Source organism: Ixodes scapularis, unplaced genomic scaffold, assembly GCF_016920785.2.
Source record: "Ixodes scapularis isolate PalLabHiFi unplaced genomic scaffold, ASM1692078v2 PGA_scaffold11__112_contigs__length_91849675, whole genome shotgun sequence".
Taxonomy (NCBI): domain Eukaryota; kingdom Metazoa; phylum Arthropoda; class Arachnida; order Ixodida; family Ixodidae; genus Ixodes; species Ixodes scapularis.
Window position 1 is genome coordinate 27679935 of NW_024609837.1, and position 17881 is coordinate 27697815.

Here is a 17881-nt window from a genome sequence, read left to right on the forward strand (position 1 = left end):
TTTAGTACTTGGTTTGTGTGAATATATGTAGTACTTGATTACTTTTTCTGCTTTGTGTTTGCGTTAGTGCACCCAAAAGAATTCCGTCTGGTCGTTTTGGGGCACCAGAAAAATAAACATTATCATTGTCATATCATAACACAAATATGAAGGCTTCATAATAATATAATTTAAATCAATACATTTTTTAATAAAAAAACAAAGAAAAAAAAAGGGGGCAATTGTGTTTAATATTTTTCCGAAATCGCTAAACTCGCGTTCCTTGGTCGCGTCATTTGTTGTCTAATGTAGCATCTGATTTCTCCTACAAAACAGCGTCGTTCAAGCAACTGTCTTTGTCAGGAAAGATGAGAGTGTGGATATTATTTATATTCTTATGCACGGCTGTTGCTGCGACGATAGATCCTCCATGGAAGAACCCAGTGTACGAGACAATGCAAAACATTACAAAGGTAAGGTCACATTGGAATGTTAAATGTAAATTGATATAACTTCCAAAGCAATGTTTAAAGGGAGACTAGTTTTACATTATCTCAGACAAGGGCTCTGGTAAAATAATAAATGAATGATTCCGCTCATTGAAATTAATTTTCATAAGCCGTACAATTAGTAAGAAAACATAACCCGTTCAATAAACGCATGAAAATAAACGTGGCGTCTATTTTAAGTCTTCACATATTTTCTTTAGAAAAGCCGCGAAAGCTACACTAATGCTGTCGGTGCAGGTGCGTTACACGGCCAGGGGGACATAATATAGGGGACTAATCGTCACAATAACTCGGATAAGTAACTATGGTTTTCTAATTCCCATTATAATTAGTGAAGATAAGCAAATGGTTAGAATTACAAACTTGCTGAGTGTCATCAAAAACCACAAATTCAATAAACTGAAAAAAAAAAAAAAACGTGAAGCGCAGAATGGGGCGCTAAGTTAACGCTCGTTCGACAGGCACAAGCCTGAATGTGCGAAAACACATCCGCGAAGTTTTTCCGTCCCTTATCATCCGCCTTTTCGTACCGCCAGCCTTGCGCCTGTTACACGAGCGGTAACTTTAGCAACGCACCGCGCTTCCCACACGCTCGAAATCTTTGATAAAATATCGATTTAGTGTTTTCTGATTACGCTCAACAATTATTTAATTTAATTCATGCTTATTTTCACTAAATGCGAGGAGCATAATCGTGACGATTATGCTCCTATAATATATCCTCTGGCCGTATAATTCGTTTGCACAGTTCGCATTATCGTAGCTCTCACGGCTTTTCAAGGACAAATATGTCAATACAAGGGAAACACCCTAAGATATTATGAGAAATTGATGTGTAACTTCTACAGGATCTGATTTGTCTATTGTAGAAATTATATTATAATTTTTCATTAGGATTAATGTCCCCACTTCAATCGGTTTACAGTTATAATTAACGCTCCACCCCTCAAATTCGAGTTCTTAACATGCTGCAGTGAAAACTTGTTAGTAATGTTCTTTGTATTAAATTTAGCAAATACTGCATACACATTTAAATATCTAGGAGGGCAAATAAAACATATCCGCACTCTGGCTGTAGAATTTATTTAAATCGAAACCTTTCCGAGCCTAAGCCTGTCGTGAATAACTCCATAGGCAAACCCTTGGCTAATCTGCAAATGATTTGTCACATGATTAACTGTCACTAGTCTACCCGACAGAATCAGTTAACGTGTGGCTCAATGTCGTCATCAGCCGTGTACGTGGACGGGCGTCCGCCTCCTTTTTTTATGGCTGACACTTACGCGTCTTTCCTCGAAATTCACTGACCCTTCACACACACACACACACACACACACACACACACACACACACACACGCACACGCACACGCACACGCACACGCACACACGCACACGCACACACGCACGCACGCACACACACGCACACACACACACACACACACACACACACACACACACACACACACTTCCTTTACATTGTGCAAAAGTAGTTCCATAAATGTTGCCACCAGACGTACCCTCAGACCACAAAAGCAATGGCTCCCCCACTTGCGAAAATCTCAATTAGGGCAGCCATTGTTTCAAGATGCAAATGAAAGCTAGTGGTGCATTGCTACGATAATAAAAGCGCCAGAGAACGGAACAAGAAAGGCGAGGCAGAGAAGATGTAAAACTCTGCAGTCCTAAATTTTGCAAAGCTACATTGGTCATGATTTTAAAGCAAGGAATAAATAGTTATACACTGACATCCTCCACCACGCAAAATGAATTCCAACTAAGGACTTTTTCTTAATTCTTGGGCTTCTAACACAGTGCGCAGCTATGAAGGTCAGTCGGAACATTAACATATCTCCTACGAAACTTTATTTGAAATCATGTTATATTGAAATGAATATTGTATTGGCTAACACAACAAGAGGCGTAGACTGAAATGACAGACTTGAAGAAAACTAGTTTACCGCAAAGTGGTTTGGGGAAAACTAATCCAGATTTCAGAGAGTGTAGACCGGAGCGATGAACTGTTATCGTAAACGAAATAGGCCAAGACGCTTTTTAACCGATAATACACTTTCGAAGCACAAATAAATGGACATTAATTTATTCACGTTGATGATGTGATCCACAGTAGACGTCAGGACATAAGCGCTACCCGAGAAATAGTGAACTCTTCATATAAAGTTCTGAAACTATCTTCTTAAATATTTAGCTTAGACGGCATATCCCATTAAGATTTGTAGCCCGTCTAGACAGGCGGTAGCAGCTGCTAGGTTTCAAAAATATAGTTTTGACTTGATATCACGGAGCAATTTTAATATAGCAACTGCCATGGTATATTTTGGCCACGGGCAACAAATTCTTAAAATGAACCAAATGAAAAATATTCAACAAACCATTAAATAAATTTGTCATCAGTTCAATAACTACCACGTTACATTCGTACCCTGGCGTCCATGGTAGTCGGTAACGTCCCGCTTAAATATAAATAATCATGAAGATTTTTCAGCCTACAAAGCACGCTCTATATCAATCGTGACCTGGTAGTTGATGATCGTTCTGCAGTTGGTACATAGATCGTACATCGGTTTAAGCCTCGGGCGCTTGAAACCAGATTTTTAAAAAAGTGGCGTTTATATAATAGATAGATAGATAGATGGGGTTTATTTGCGTGCCTGCAAACAGCCAAGTCCTGAGCAGCAGTGCATTGTCCTGTACACAGGTACATAAAAGTATGGGATAAAAACACAATCAGGCGAAAATGTCTGTTTCACCAAAAAAGGCATCGTGAGTCTGTTGCAGACGTGTCTTTGGGCAAGTGGCCCGCACATCAGGATAAAACGCATCTCTGCATTTTTATATACTCCCTGACGGTACCCGGAACCTCAACGTCATCAGCAGCTGGGCCCAGCTAAGAGAACCGTGCACAATTTGAAGCAGGAAATGCATGTCTCTTGCAATTCGTCTATCGTGCAGAGGCACTAGACTGAGGTCAGTGAGCAGGCAATGGTAATTGTAGAAACGGCGGCGGCCGATATATCGGTCGTATAAGGTTCTTATAAACTTACGCTGAACGTTTTCGAAAAGATTACTATGTAACATCGTTACAGAGTTCCAAACCACAGACGCGAACTCGAGGCGTGATCTAACCAATGCACAATACAGACATAAAAGACACTCAGAGCGACGAAATGTTTTTTGTCAGCCGCGAAATTACACCCAGTTGGCGAAGTCCTTGACCAACATTGAAATCAAATGCATTTAATAGAAATCAAATCTACTTTTATTTATATCAGGTTTATTTTATTAAAAGCACAAACTATGTTTTTTTTTAAATTCAGGTTGTCTTATCCCAAAATTTCCTTGGAATGCGGCCGATTTTTGTTTTGTTTATTGAATATATCTTTAAAAAGGGACATTACGTAAGAGATGAAAACAAACCTTTCTGAGGGAAATTAAAACAGCAGTAGAATTGCCAAAACGAAGACATCAATGAATAAATTATCAACCAAGTAAATCTAGGCAAAACGCGATTCAATAAATAACCAATCGAATCACTCAGACCCACCAAATCATCAACAAGATTCTACCGGACACAGGTCATAATATTCCCAAATGACTAAGAGTCTGAAATCGTTCGGGGTTATAGATTCAGCCAAATGGGAATAGGGAGGTCATTCCACCAGGCGGCACTTTTAGGAAAAAAAGAATGGAGAAATGAAGAGTTGCGGGTAGTCTGTAGCGATAAATTTTTCAGAAGTGATTAAGACGAGCTGGGTGAGGAGACCATGGCGGAGAGAAACCTTGTAGAAAATGCAATGTATGAGGCATTAGTAGAGTGTGCATTTTCCGGTGTTTATTAATGAGAAATATTGGCGGACGTGTTTCGCTGTTTACTTATTTTTTAAACACCTGTGTATTTCGGTTGTACGACTCGTGAGTCGTGACGAGCCTAAAAGTGGCAATTAACGGTGAAAAAAATCAGGCTGTGTAAACCCTGAGTGTACACAACGTAAATAAATGCTGTCACAACGAGAGTAATTAAGATTCATTATTTTGAATAAACTCATCTGACACAGATTTTTTTTTTTGTAGCCGCAGCATTAATTTTAGTTTTAGAATCGCCAAAAAAAAAAAAAAAGAAAAAACACGCAGCTTCATCTTATTTTTTAGTAGAGTTTTTTGTTATCGAAAGTTGAGATAACACTCATAGAATCCTCGTTTTACTGTGGAAGTGGCAGGATTTTCAGAGCACCTTTTGTGACTGGGGTGTGGGCATAATCTATCCCTGTTAGTCCCCTCTACCTCTGTTCCTCAGGCGAAGAGATGTGTTTTCCAAGGTCAATCTTGAACCACGTTGATGTTGGCAGTTTTCGAAGAACCACAGTGACCTCTCAATGGACACTGGAAGGATGCAGAATCCACGAGATATCACGTTAAACGGACCTCAACGGGGAGGAGTTTTGAAGAAAATAGTCGTCGCTAGGGGGGGAACATCCAACGAACGGTGTTTCTTCGGTTCTGATTGGAGCAAAAATATTCAACCACCGGTGTTCTGAGGTTTTAACCGATTTTATATTGGTCGTCACCGGCGGATGCATATCGGGTTCTTTTTAAAAAAAATTAAATCCGGAGAGTGCAAGGTCGATTCACCTTACGATTGTGGCATATTGCTACCAACACAGGTACCGATAAAGTAATCAAAGGGTTGTCTCAACAGCGGCGGCGATCTCAAAGGAGACGTCAAACCCACATCTCCGCGGCAATGTAGATGACGTTTAGGGCTACATTACCGCGGGTCGGTTCGATTAATTACCTCCGTCGGTGCCAGTGATCGTCTACCTTGCCTCACTCTCTCGAACATAGCGGTAGAGAAGACACACGTATCAGAGTAAGGACAAAGTCCAAGAGCATTTATTAGAACACTCTTCTAAATGAACTACCATGTCCCCATCTAAAATGTCCCCCGCCCCGGCAAGGTAAGAAAAGGTCCTTACCTGCCAGACGCGGGGTTCCGGGGAGCCAAGACAGGGGAAGCATCGAAGAAGTCGCCGACACACGTCCTATCTCTTTCGCGGTCGCCGGACGAGTCCTTTTCCCGAAAGCGGGAAAACAAGAGGCGAAACCTCCTCGCCTGTCAGCAGTGATCCGCATCCGAGCGGGGGAACGGAAATCGGTCCCCCCGAGAGAGGGAGTGAGAGGAGGGCCCCCCAAGCCAGGCGGCCCTCCGCCTCACGACAGGTCGGAGCTCACGGCGAAGGAGGCCGAGTGTTCCGACCCGCGGCCGTTATCGCAGCCATCGGGGAAGGGAGATCACAGGAATCCCCACACGATGTACCGCGATGAACGCTACGGCCGGCACGAGCCAATCCATAGTTCGTAGCATGTCTCGTAATACCGCGCTCCCCGCCTCGCTCTGCCCAACCGGAGGGACACGTGATACTTTCCGAGCTATGCGGGGTGCTAGTCATCTGCTCCTTGCGCAGGAGTTTTATTGACGTCAGAACGACGCCGAGATCTGATTGGCTTTGATTGGAAGGATAGTGGGTAGACCTCAATGCTAGATGCCTTGAGGTCTACCCACTATTTGGTTTTCCACCCAGCCAATAAGAGCCCGGCGTTCGTGGTCATCGGAACCCTTGCGCAAGAAGCAGACGAACTTGCGCTCCGTATGAATTGGCTCCAGTGGCTCGTAGCGTCCTTTGCGGTCCATCGTAAGGTGAAACAGAGTATAGGCTTAAGCAAGAAAATTTGCGTCTTGAAGGGCCTCTGAAAAAAAAAAAAGTGTTTTTATTTTTAACAGTTTGGTTGGGACACGCGTGTCAAAAAGAAACTCTACTAAATTTTTTTAGAGCAATATTGACGGCGAGAGATTTATTTCAAATTCTAAGCGAAAAGTCCATGACGTCACGGGTCATTCCAGAATGACCATCTCGGTCGTGAAGGCGAAGCCGCTCCACCTCTCCTCCATGCGCCCGAAATGCCGAGAGAGAGGACAAGTGGAAAAAAAGGTGACTGCCGACTAAGTCGCGTCTCGCGCCGTCAATATTGCTCTAAAAATATTTTTTTCGCGTTAAATTATTGTTTTGTTTTACATGCGTGTCCCAACCAGACTCTTAAAATTTTTTTTTTCTTTTTAGGGGCCCTTTAAGGCTTGCTCTGGAAGATCAATGCTGATTTAAAAAGTGATGCTTGAATGGCGGGAATACTCAGAAAAAATAAAACGCGTAACTCGGTTTTGAAAAGCTTCAATTTAGGTCATGAAATGTGCATATTGATGGTTTCATGAGCTCAATGCGTATTCTAGTTTATGCCCAATTAATAAGAGAAATGCAGTTCTATCAAGGTTAGAAGGAGCAAAACAAGTAATATGTTTTCACTAATCCAGAGAGCGATTGCAGGATGACAACAGCAAATGAATAAGATCTTTCCCTGATAGATGTGAATCGATATTAAGACCAATGTAATTACAGAAAAAGAAAAACGGTTCATTTAAGAAAAAATCAATAGAGCAGAAGCGTATAAAAATAGGATCTTGTTTAGTGAACGGAATATGTTTGCACTTAGACAGGTTTTGCTGGATAAGCCAATATGAGCACCACTCAGATAGTTTAGTGAGGTCGTCTTGTTGATTGATGTGATCTGTTGTGTTTGAAATTTGTCGATAAAAAACGCAATCATCCGCAAAAATATGAATGCGGAAAGAAACACATGATGGCAGATCATTATTATACAACAAGAAAAAGACATCAATACATTATGATAACAGCCACTTTAGATATATGTTGACATATTGTGTTCGAATCCCGGCCGAGGTGCCCGCAATCTGACGGAGGCTTATTGCGGAGAAGGCGCCGTGTAACCGAGCTTTCGGTTGCACGTCAAAAGATCCCCAGGTGGTCGAAATTAATCTCCAGTCCTCCGCTGGGGCGCGCCAGATGCCCGTCGTTGGTTTGTCACGTAAAACCCCCAAATTTGACTTTTGACATATTGTGCAAACAGCTTTGATATATTGCAGTATGAAGATAACCGACAACGCACAAGCATTGCCGCACAGCAGCGCGTTTTCGACGTCTTCTTAAATACTGCCGGCCGTCCATTAGAGTTAAAAAAAGGCCGATGCGGAGCCCAAGTTCGTCTGCTTCTTTCGCGGGGGTCGTGGCGACGTCAGAACGCCGAGCTGTGATTGGCTCTGATTGAAAGATAGTGGGTAGACCTCAAGGCAGCTTGCTTTGAGGTCTACCCACTATATCCTTCAATCTGAGCCAATCAGAGCCCGGCGTCTTACTGACGTCATCGAAACCGCTGCGCAACAAGCAGACGATTTGCTCTCCGAATAGGTATAACCGTCAATCATGTTAATAAAGAAACGCAAGAAAGCACCGAACTAGTGAAGTAATAACCTCACCGCGAAAGCTTGCCGATGGACTGTACTCGTGGTCGGCACTGTAAAGGAGGGAGAGAGAGAGAGAGACATACACTGTTTATTAGTAAGCCTTTTATCAATGATATTTTATATTTATCTCCCATCAATACTGCGCTTCGGATATCAGAGTGCAATAGGAAACAGTGATTTGTTAGTACTAAATATCGGTGTTTTTTTGTTCTTTCACCCTGAGAACGTTTCCTACGTATATAATATTTTGACTAAGTTAAACGTTGTTTTTATAAAACAGATTATGTGAAGTAGACTAAATAATTATAACAATTTATTTTTAGTCACACTGTATTCTGGGAAAGGTTTTATAAATCATAGGAGTAAAGGCCGTGTAATTTTTATCTTGATTTATATCACGAATTAAACCATCTTAATTTTTTTCTCACTCCTTCAAACCTACGCACCTACAATAGTAAAACAAAGCATAATCATACAGGGTACTTTTTTTATTCTGCATATTTTTAGTGATCAGCGTAATTCAATGCTCGATAGTTGTTGCCTATACCTGCGAATAATTTATAAAAGAAGCCGTTATGTTTCCTAGAGAATATCCGGGAAATATCACTGTTACTCATGACGGGTGACTCCATATTCAATTAAAATACCTAAGTCGTTTTTATTATTCTTTACAGGTTGTAGGAGCAGCGTACACAACCTACTTTGTCTACGAAGGGACATTTGAAAAAGATATTTTGATTAATAAGTTTGTTGATTGTATCATTATGCGGATAACTGATTATTCCTATGGGTCCGGAATTGCGTTCAGAAAATACCGAGAGCCAGTGGAGAAAATACAGTACGTTTTTATTGTACAGGATGTTTTAGGAGAAAAGGGGCCAATCGCTCCTGCGAAAACTACGCATCGCACAGAAAAAATTATAGATGCCTTAGAGGTTTGTGCCAAAGGACCCATTAAGGAAAATTAGTTGCGTTCAGTACAGTTGGGTAATAATTATTTCTCTGTAAATATTTTTAATATTAATTTGAAAGGTGTGGCTTTAATTAGAAACTTGAAGCGAGTAATCGAAAACTACTTAATTCACTTAAGGTAACAATGATTTAAGAGACGGGCGACCATTTCACGGCTTTCCGAAACAAACTGCTAAATTAGGAAGCATTTCTAGGTTTCGGTTTCTTATTGATACGCATCTCCGCTCTGGCAATCCAGCTCCCGTGCTAAAAAAAACGAAACCGTGCGTGCGCCACCACGCTTCGCACGTAGAGAAGTCTAGGTAAGAAAGCCTACGGACCGCCAGATGATGTTTGCTTTTTTGATGTCGGTGCCAGTGCGTGATGCGTGGCGTCGCACGCCCGTTACGCGTTTTGGTCACGAGGGCGGGATTGCTAAAGCGGAGATGCGCTCCGAGAAGAAACCGAAACATAGAGATGCGTCCAAATATTTTCAAACGCACTGCTTAATATGACTAAACCATGTATATCAAAGAGATTTTTTTTTGCATATATAAGAACACATAGAAAGCTTTTCACATTAAAAATATACGAAAAAATAAGAAATACGTATTTTTGTAATATTATACGCAGAATTTTGTACCTTTAACATTTCTTCTCAAGTTTACAGTGTTGTTTCTTCCATATAAACTATAACAAAATTAAGAATATTATAATTTTAAATAGGCTTAGATACATAAGTTTATACAGAAGTTTTTTTGCATAATGAACGAGTAGATAAATTATCCAGGCCCGCAAGAGCACGTCTGTGCTTCTGGGCGGGACACTGTTGCAATGGATATGATGCTATTACTCTTATAGAAAAATAGAACAACGTACCGGAACGCTTTCGGCCTAAAAGAGAGAGAAAAAAAAACCTTTATGGTACATGTTATAGAACCCAACAAGTTACAAACTCTAAATTTGAAACTCTGAAAATCACAAGATGCACACAAAAGACGACGCACCAACTTAAAAAAAGAAAGAAAGAACGACTAGAGGTTGCAAATTTGGTTAGGCCGCAAAGTTACTACACCACTCTCTCAGCTTTATCTTAACAATCCTAAGTGACAAGTCGATTTGGCAGCATGTTATAATAATGTGAAGATAAAAATAGCCATACCATTTTACCGTAGTTTGTGAAAACCCTTCGCAGAACGAAACATTTTATTTTCTTCAGTACCCTTTGCTTTTTTAGTGGCTGCGTAAACGTGTATTTGTAATAATTGTGTACTAAGATGGTACAGAATCTCGGCCTCGAAATAGACCTAGAGGTGGCGCTACTGTCGCGCTATCATCATCATCAAAGCGGGGATATAGGCATGGCAGCCCCATAGGCTCTCCACGTTCGCGCGCGAGACGGTGTATATTTTTGCGTTCATTTTGTCGCATAGTATCAGTGGGAAAATAATTTTAGCGGAAAATGATGCGGTATTGTTCGGTGCTTCAGTGAAGATCGAATCGTGTCACCAGCGAACGGCCCAAATTTAAATAATCACTTGTTTGGATACATCATCTGCTCTGGGCAGACGTTGGGAAGCATGGATCACCACGACAGATGCCTATCTCCGGGTGAACTGCACTATTTAGGTTAAATATTTGTTTCTTCTAAAATAGATGTATCGGTTCGCGAGCGTGGGAATTCAACAAAACAATGAATTCCAACCCGGATAACGTAATGCTGGTACTGTGAGCTGTGAAATCGCAGGTCCTATGCATTTATTTTTAACTTCCAGCTTTTGCAGTAATATAAACATTTATAAAAAAGAGAAGTTAGTGCTGTATTGGAAATCACCGTGCTGTTGAGTTCCGCTGCAGCCAATATTTCCCTTTACTGTGCCATTGCATGGGTAAGTTTTTCGAAGTCGGAACAATTCTACGTTGCGATGAGGAGAGTGTGCCTCTTCTAGTTACGATCAGGAAAATGTTCGTTGGCAGTAAAACTGAAACAAGTGAAACAAACTATTATAATATATCTGCCACGAGAGGAACAAACGAGTGTAACCGATGAGTGCAGTAGCGTGCGTATTATTAGATGCTTTTCTCGGTAGTGTGGGTTCATCAGCTTTAATTTTCTCAGTGAGGGCCGCAGATGTCAAGAGGCTAATATTATAAATTTCTGGCTAAATAATCTTCTATTAAAACAAAGTAGACTCTGTTACTCTAACAATCTACTCACACCACGACACAGACAACATTGGTCGCAGCGACACTTTTTTACTGAGAAGGGCTAGCTACTCTCAAGAAACTTTCCGATCACCCTCCGCGCTCACCTAGGGCATATCCGGACTGGGCAGTTCATTGATTAACCTTCAGATTATTCGAGTGATGCTTTAATTGCGATATTTCTTTTTTCCGTTTAATCGGAATCCTGTGCTAAAAAAAAAAAAAAAAAAAAACGTAAAAAAGTAAAAAAAAAAAAAGATTACCATTTTAATATTTATGATTTTTGCACGGTAAACCCCTTCAGCATACTGGCGATTGTCATCGAGGGTGATTTACAATTTAAATAATAACTTTAAAATTGCTTCCCTTTAAAAGGATTTCCGTATTCCTATTTCTGTAGGCGTCACAACGTGAAGTTTAAAATGGGAATGCAATATGCCATTTATGACATAATAAAAATAGTAAAAAATGGGCAGTTTTAACATCTTTCATGTAATGACTGAAGAATAATCAATTAACAGATTTATTCATTGATTAGTCTATTAAAAAGTAGTGAGCAGTCGGATTAATTTGTAAATTAACCCCCAGCTCCAAACGAGATTCAAAGTTTTGTGAAAGCCATAGATTTTGCGAGATAACAAAAATATGGAGGACCAAAGGTTGTACAAACCACAGCACAAAGATTAAGAAAACAACTGACTTAATATTTACCGCTTTGCTAAATTTCCACGCGTCTGAAACGATACAACTCTCGGGAACCTTGTTTCTTTGTCGTTTTTGTCGTACGGCACACCCGCGCGAAATGTCCCTTGCGTCCACATACCTTGCATTTGGCTGTTTTCGCTGGGCATGTTCCACCTGTGTGAGCGGTGTACCTGCACCGAGAAGACTGCTTTTCTCCTGAAAGTGCGCCTACTTCTTGCGTCGCTGTTGCAGCCTTGGCAGCTTGTATCTGTCGAAACTGTTCAGCTCTTTCTCTTTCATTCTGTATTGTTGGATCATCTTTTCCAACGTTGGATCTTCGTTGATGAGTTTTTGCTGTAATTTCCTGTTAAGTGTTCCAAGTACGATTCGACTGCGCAACATCCTGTCGTGAATTGACCCCAAGTCGCAGTCCGCGGCAAAGCGTGCTAAGCTCCGTCAGCCAGTCGTCGAACTTCTCTCCTGGTTTCTGATTTCGCATTCCAAAAAGAAACTTTCGGTTCGTTTGGTTCACTGTCGACTTGCAGTGTGCGTGAAACTTTTCTATTAGAGTGTACAGGCCGTGTCGGTCTGCCTCATTTGCGAACGTGAATGTATGATAGACGCGACGTGCGTACTCACCAATGATCACCAAAAACGTGGCCGATTGTACTGCAGGGTCTTGAGTCTTGAGGCCTGTGGCCGAGTACAACGTGAATTCCTCGTACCGCATCTTCCACGCCTGCTCCAGGTCGCCACTCAGGTCCAACGGTCGGGGTGGCGGCAGTAGGCTTGTCAGGATACTTGCGTTTGTGATCGGTACTCCCGATCCCGACGCATTCTGCCTGGTTGCGCGCGGTACTTCCGATGCTCCTGGAGGATTCTGCATGGTCGCGCTCGGTGCTCACGGCGCTTCAGTGGATCCTTTATCGCTTACACTTCTGACACCATGCAATATTTGTGATTTATTGTTGACGTTTCATTGTATGCACGATGCCGACGCCTACTCTGGCCACACCTGTGTCCCGCATCACGTAATTGTTTCTCGTCGTCTTGTTTCGACTTTCCCTGCTTGGTGGCGCCCCCTAAGGGTACAATTTAGTAAGAAGAAAGAACAGCAAAAAACATCAAACATTTAACAAGGAGGGTTCAGCTCAGCCGGAAACGGGCTTCCGTCGTCGAGATTCATGCTTCTGAACGTGCGCCCGTAGCAGACGCCGCACGGTGGTAGCCCAGCTTTAGCATGTTTCCAATTTCGGCCGCACGGTGGCGACACGGTTCGATCCCGAGTAGGGTGCTTACATATCTGTCTGTCTCAGGGTGAAGACATCCATCGTTGCCCTGAATGTGCCAGCGCGTGACGCTCTGGCGCATTCGGTGCGTGACTTGGGTGGTAAAATGGCGTCTATGCATTAGCCAAAGTTACGTGCTCGAGCTGAATGACACCGGATTGCGCGCACTTCAAAATGCATAAAAAACGATGGGGTGGAAAAATGGCTGAGATGTCACCACTCAAGCAAAAGCGCGCGTGTGTATGAAGGCACTCTAATATCGAGGCGAATAGATATACAATTACAATAGATATAAAAAATAAAAAAAAAACAAGTTACAGGCCGCTATCTCAATGTTTGTTTCTCTTAGTATTAAAACATCCAGGCCATCTAGTCGATCTGCCAAATAAACCAGTAATTCTGGTCCCAATGCTTATGTAAACTTTTTACAATATTGCGCACCAAGCCTGGGGCCAAGCTTTCATTTGATAGGTTTTTTAGGCCTTAAATAATTTTACATCAAAACCCGGCTCCAAACTTGGCCTATTATTGTCAAAAATGCAAGATTATTATTTTTTTTTTTAAATTTCATAATACAAAATAAGAACACACATTTCTATAGAATTTTAACCTTTTATATGAAGTCTTAAAGCAGTAACGATGTTAAAATTCTTGGGAGAAAAAAGAGTCTAAAAGTTTCGAGACTCCAAAGTGTGTCACTCGTGAAAACTGCAAATATGACAGGCCCTTTGAAGCCCTTCTGTTCTTTCGAAGCCTACAACTGAAGAACAAAAATTATTTGTGTAGTTATAATTTGCAGTTTTGTTCTAGCCAAACATTTTACAGCAATATATACTTTTTTTTTTAATTTCGAGTATCCATCATTTTTTTCTTGCACGACTTAAGATGAAATCGCTTAATAGTGATAATTATTTATAGGGAAATAAATTCACGCGTCCTTCCGCTGAACATTCTTTGCCTCCCATATTTATCCTTTGAATTAAGATTCATCTAATTTTGTAAGGCTGCATGTTATATAAAAACAGCAATTGCCTTGAAAGGAATAATATCGCTTACTTTCAGAGAGGAAATTGGTTTATACCTCACACCACAAGAAGGGCCGGGATATCACGTGAGCAATTTAATGAAGGTTGATGACGACGTATACCAAGAAGGTGGATATCGCCTTGGCTGAATTTTCGCATGTGATATCGCCTATCAACACTAGTGGACAATACATCGACGTTTAATCCTGTTTTTTTGTAGAAATAGCGAAGATGTACCTTGTCTACTCCGATTACTCTACATGTGCGTTGTTTTACTATGACGAAGAAGGTGAGCAACATTTTGTTATTCATCTGTTTCTGTCGTAACGTTGCTACTTTATGCTTAAATATTTGCCATTAGGAACGTCGGAAACATTATTCTGGGGTCCTTGAGCGTCGTTATAATACATCAGTTTCATTAAAAGAGCGGCAGTCACGTAACGGTAACGGAAAAATTCCTTCTCTAAAATTTTTATTGTGGTTAAATATCGCAGAACTACGCTGGTTTAATACACGGCGTTCTGTCACGCGTTGTCTGCTTTGTTTAATATGCATTCTCATTCGCCCCATAACACTTTGTTAATTAAAAACAAAAAAAACTTAAAATTTAAAGTTACTGTATCTGAAGTACAAATTGCCAGGACAAAAGTTAGCATGCGCGTAACGAATGTTCCTAATGCTCCGAAAACTTTCAACAGAAAAGCAATCGTAAAACAAGAAAAGGGGTGCGACAGTACAAAGCTTTAACCGCAGGCATCATGTTATACTTACTGACAACTTAAAGAAACTCAGAACGTGGCTTTTTATGATCATTCTTTATGCTTCGCAATTTGTTTTTCCTCGCTTTTATAGCAGCTAACGCTGCCAGCTCATTTGGGCGTGTTTCTGGAGCTGCCAGCGATTAGAGATGCAGACTACGGAGGCTAAGCTCGGCACGGAGAGATCAAGGCGAGTTCTCCGCCGAACTCGCCTTGATCCCGGCGAGGATCGGCAAAGCTTGCCGCGGCTCCGACCTACGCGAGTATGGCGCGAAATAAGGGAGACGTGGCCAAAATGGCGTTTTTGTTCGTGTTTCGCCTTCGGTGTAGGTATTTAAGCCACTGCAACGGGTTTGACATGGACGACGTTAATTTTCAACAACACTATCGCCTCTTGAAAGGCGCGGTAAGGTGGCTGTGCAACGAACTGCGTGGCGATCCAGACTTGAGACGATGGAGCCGTGCACGGACCGTCGTCCCTGTTGTGAACCCTACAAACAAATCTGAATTTACTGCAATTTGCAGCCAGGAACACAATTTATCATTACCTACATGCTTTTACAATTATTCTGATGGTTTGCTGTGCTGCGTAGATGCAAGAAAAATGCACTCGATAAAATTTAAACATAAAAAAGGATAAAAAAGCAAATTGTGTGTATGTTTATGCAGCCGGAAGTCTGCCTTAGTGGGCGCCTGGTGTCTCAGCTGTAGATGAGCAATTTAACCAGTGCGGTACAACCGCTAGCCTGGGGGTATTTAACATGCACCACGCAGTAGTGATACACGACCGCATGCCGGTACGATTCATCCAGAGCGAAACGGGCAGGGGTGGGGATTGAGCTCAGGATCCCTGGATTCTGCAGCACCTGCTTTCACTCCACGTGCTCCGATCTAGTGCGCGCTAGCCCACTCGGCCACCGATCCCCCTAAAGGATAAAGAAAAACAACATGCATGAATGGCGCAGACTAACGACTGTGTAATTTCTTTCTCACCTTTCGCCCCTCCCCCCCACCGTATCTAAAAAAAAACAAAAAAAAACAAGAAAACATTGAGTTTTTGTGGCGGTATTAGGAACAAATTTGAGAAAGAAATTACAGTTGTGAGTCTGTGCCATTTTATGTATGTTGTTTTTCTTCTATCATCTGTTTTAGTTTAAATTTTATCAAGTGCGTTTTTCTTGCATCTACGCATTGCAGTAAACCATTACAATGTCTATCCAATTAGCCCATATCCAAGCTTTTTCTTTTTTATAATTAACGTCCATGCTGTTACCGATTTTTATGGTGGGATCGGAAATGTAAGAGCAGGAGTCGGAAACTTGCCAATGCGGAGTCAAAAGAAGCTCCTCCCCTTCTCCGTTACGTCGCATCGGAGATTCTCGCCGAAGTCAAGCTTAGCCCCCCTGGACGAGTAAAATGCCAACATGCAGAACTCTAGCGATGAAAATAATTTTGTCGAAAACCGTCTAGCAACGTGTGAAAGATGTGAACTGGCTTAAAAGGCTGTCGTTAGCTCAAATCGAACAGTTTTTATATCCAAGCTATAATCAAACGACTTGCCCCTGATTTCTGATCTTCTCGTGCAAAGTCTGTTAACAACTTGATGCGTTTTATTACAGAGGAATACGAGCTCTGGTTACACCAGAAACCAGACGGCATTGCCAGTGCTTGTGAACTCCTCCTTGCACTGTTGTCGGAGAAGCCACGGAATGTATACTACACGAGCGATTGCAAATAAGACTGACTGCCCTTAAATGAAAATTGCAGAAAGTTTCCCAATGGCATCAAAGTATGACTTAAGTGCAACGTGAACATTTATGTAGAATTCACGCAAGTACTTGCTATCACATAAAAAAGCGACGTATGTGCGATTTTTTGTTTCGCTTCAAATTCATGTTAGCTGGAAGTTCGCTTATTCTGAAAGGGGAGGAGCGCTCTGTTAAGATGTAAAAAAACGTTCGAGAAACCACCTAACTATTTGTTTCAGAAAAGTTTATGATAAAACACTACATTTGTTACTTAGTTTCAACAAAAAATTAGGAATCGCAAAGTAAATTAGGATACATCTACAACAGATACATAATCATTAGTACAAGGACATTGTTTATCTTACTGTAAACAAAATTTTGTACCGGTGCATGAAGGAAGTGACCTTGCTGATAAGATTATCGTAAGCATATCTATGAATTCGCTCTCGCCAATATAAATGACAATTCCTCGGTTTTAAGTAAATGGTGTTGATGCAATATAATTAGAGACAAACAATAGACACCAGAGCTTTCTAGTGTAAAAATATCTCGCAATAATTTAAAAGAAACACAGAAAACACGGAATAAGTTGATAAAACATGGGCGAAATTTAAGAAAGGTTTCGTCACTATAGCGCAGCATGAAATAGACGGAGCTCTCCCATGCTGTTCTTCTGTTGTTGTTGTTTTTTTCGCTCTCTCTTGTTCTCGCAATGTTGTGTCAATGTTTTTCCCTTTGGCCTTACAGCTTCTGTTCTTAATCAAAGGCTCTGCCCAGTGTTTTTGTTCATATTTCAACGGGTCATTTTTTATAGTAATAGCTGGCAAATATCTCTTGATTATTGTGAAGAGATGTTCTAGAAAAAGAAAAGAACCATGTAAAAATGTATTTCATGGCTATTTAATAGAGTTGTAGTTATTGGTACACATGCCTCCAAGTAATAGCTGAATTCCCGTATGAGCAAAGCTGCCTTAAAAAAAAAAAAACTTAAACTGACTTTTTTATATCTAAAAGAAAAAAAAAGTTAATCTGTTGCACGTGGTAGAATACGTCTAACTCAATTTTGTTTTCTCATGTCTGACCGTTCAATTTTTAACTTCAATGAAACTGATAATATTCTTTTAAAAAACAGCAGCTATTGTAAGCTATGTTTAAAAATAAAAATTGAATTTTTTAGTTTTTACGGTTACTTTTACAAAATCGCTTATGCTCAAGTAGTTGGGTAAACAAACAATGCAATGCAGTTGTCAAAGTTCATTCTATGGCCGGAAGCTTTCAAGTCACACTTTTCCCTTATCCAAATCCGCTTTGTTCCACCACCGTACTCCAAATTTCTAATCAC

The 17881-nt window shown here is 41.0% G+C and overlaps 1 protein-coding gene across 1 annotated transcript; it reads left to right on the forward strand.

Moving 5' to 3' along the window:
• The first annotated feature begins 347 nt into the window (after positions 1–347).
• On the forward strand, positions 348–16529 carry LOC120836383. The gene is made up of 5 exons (XM_040205227.1): positions 348–452; positions 8554–8717; positions 14071–14162; positions 14254–14322; positions 16411–16529. The coding sequence occupies exons 1-5, from the start codon at positions 348–350 to the stop codon at positions 16527–16529; spliced, it is 549 nt and encodes a 182-aa protein (XP_040061161.1).
• The last annotated feature ends 1352 nt before the right edge of the window (positions 16530–17881 follow it).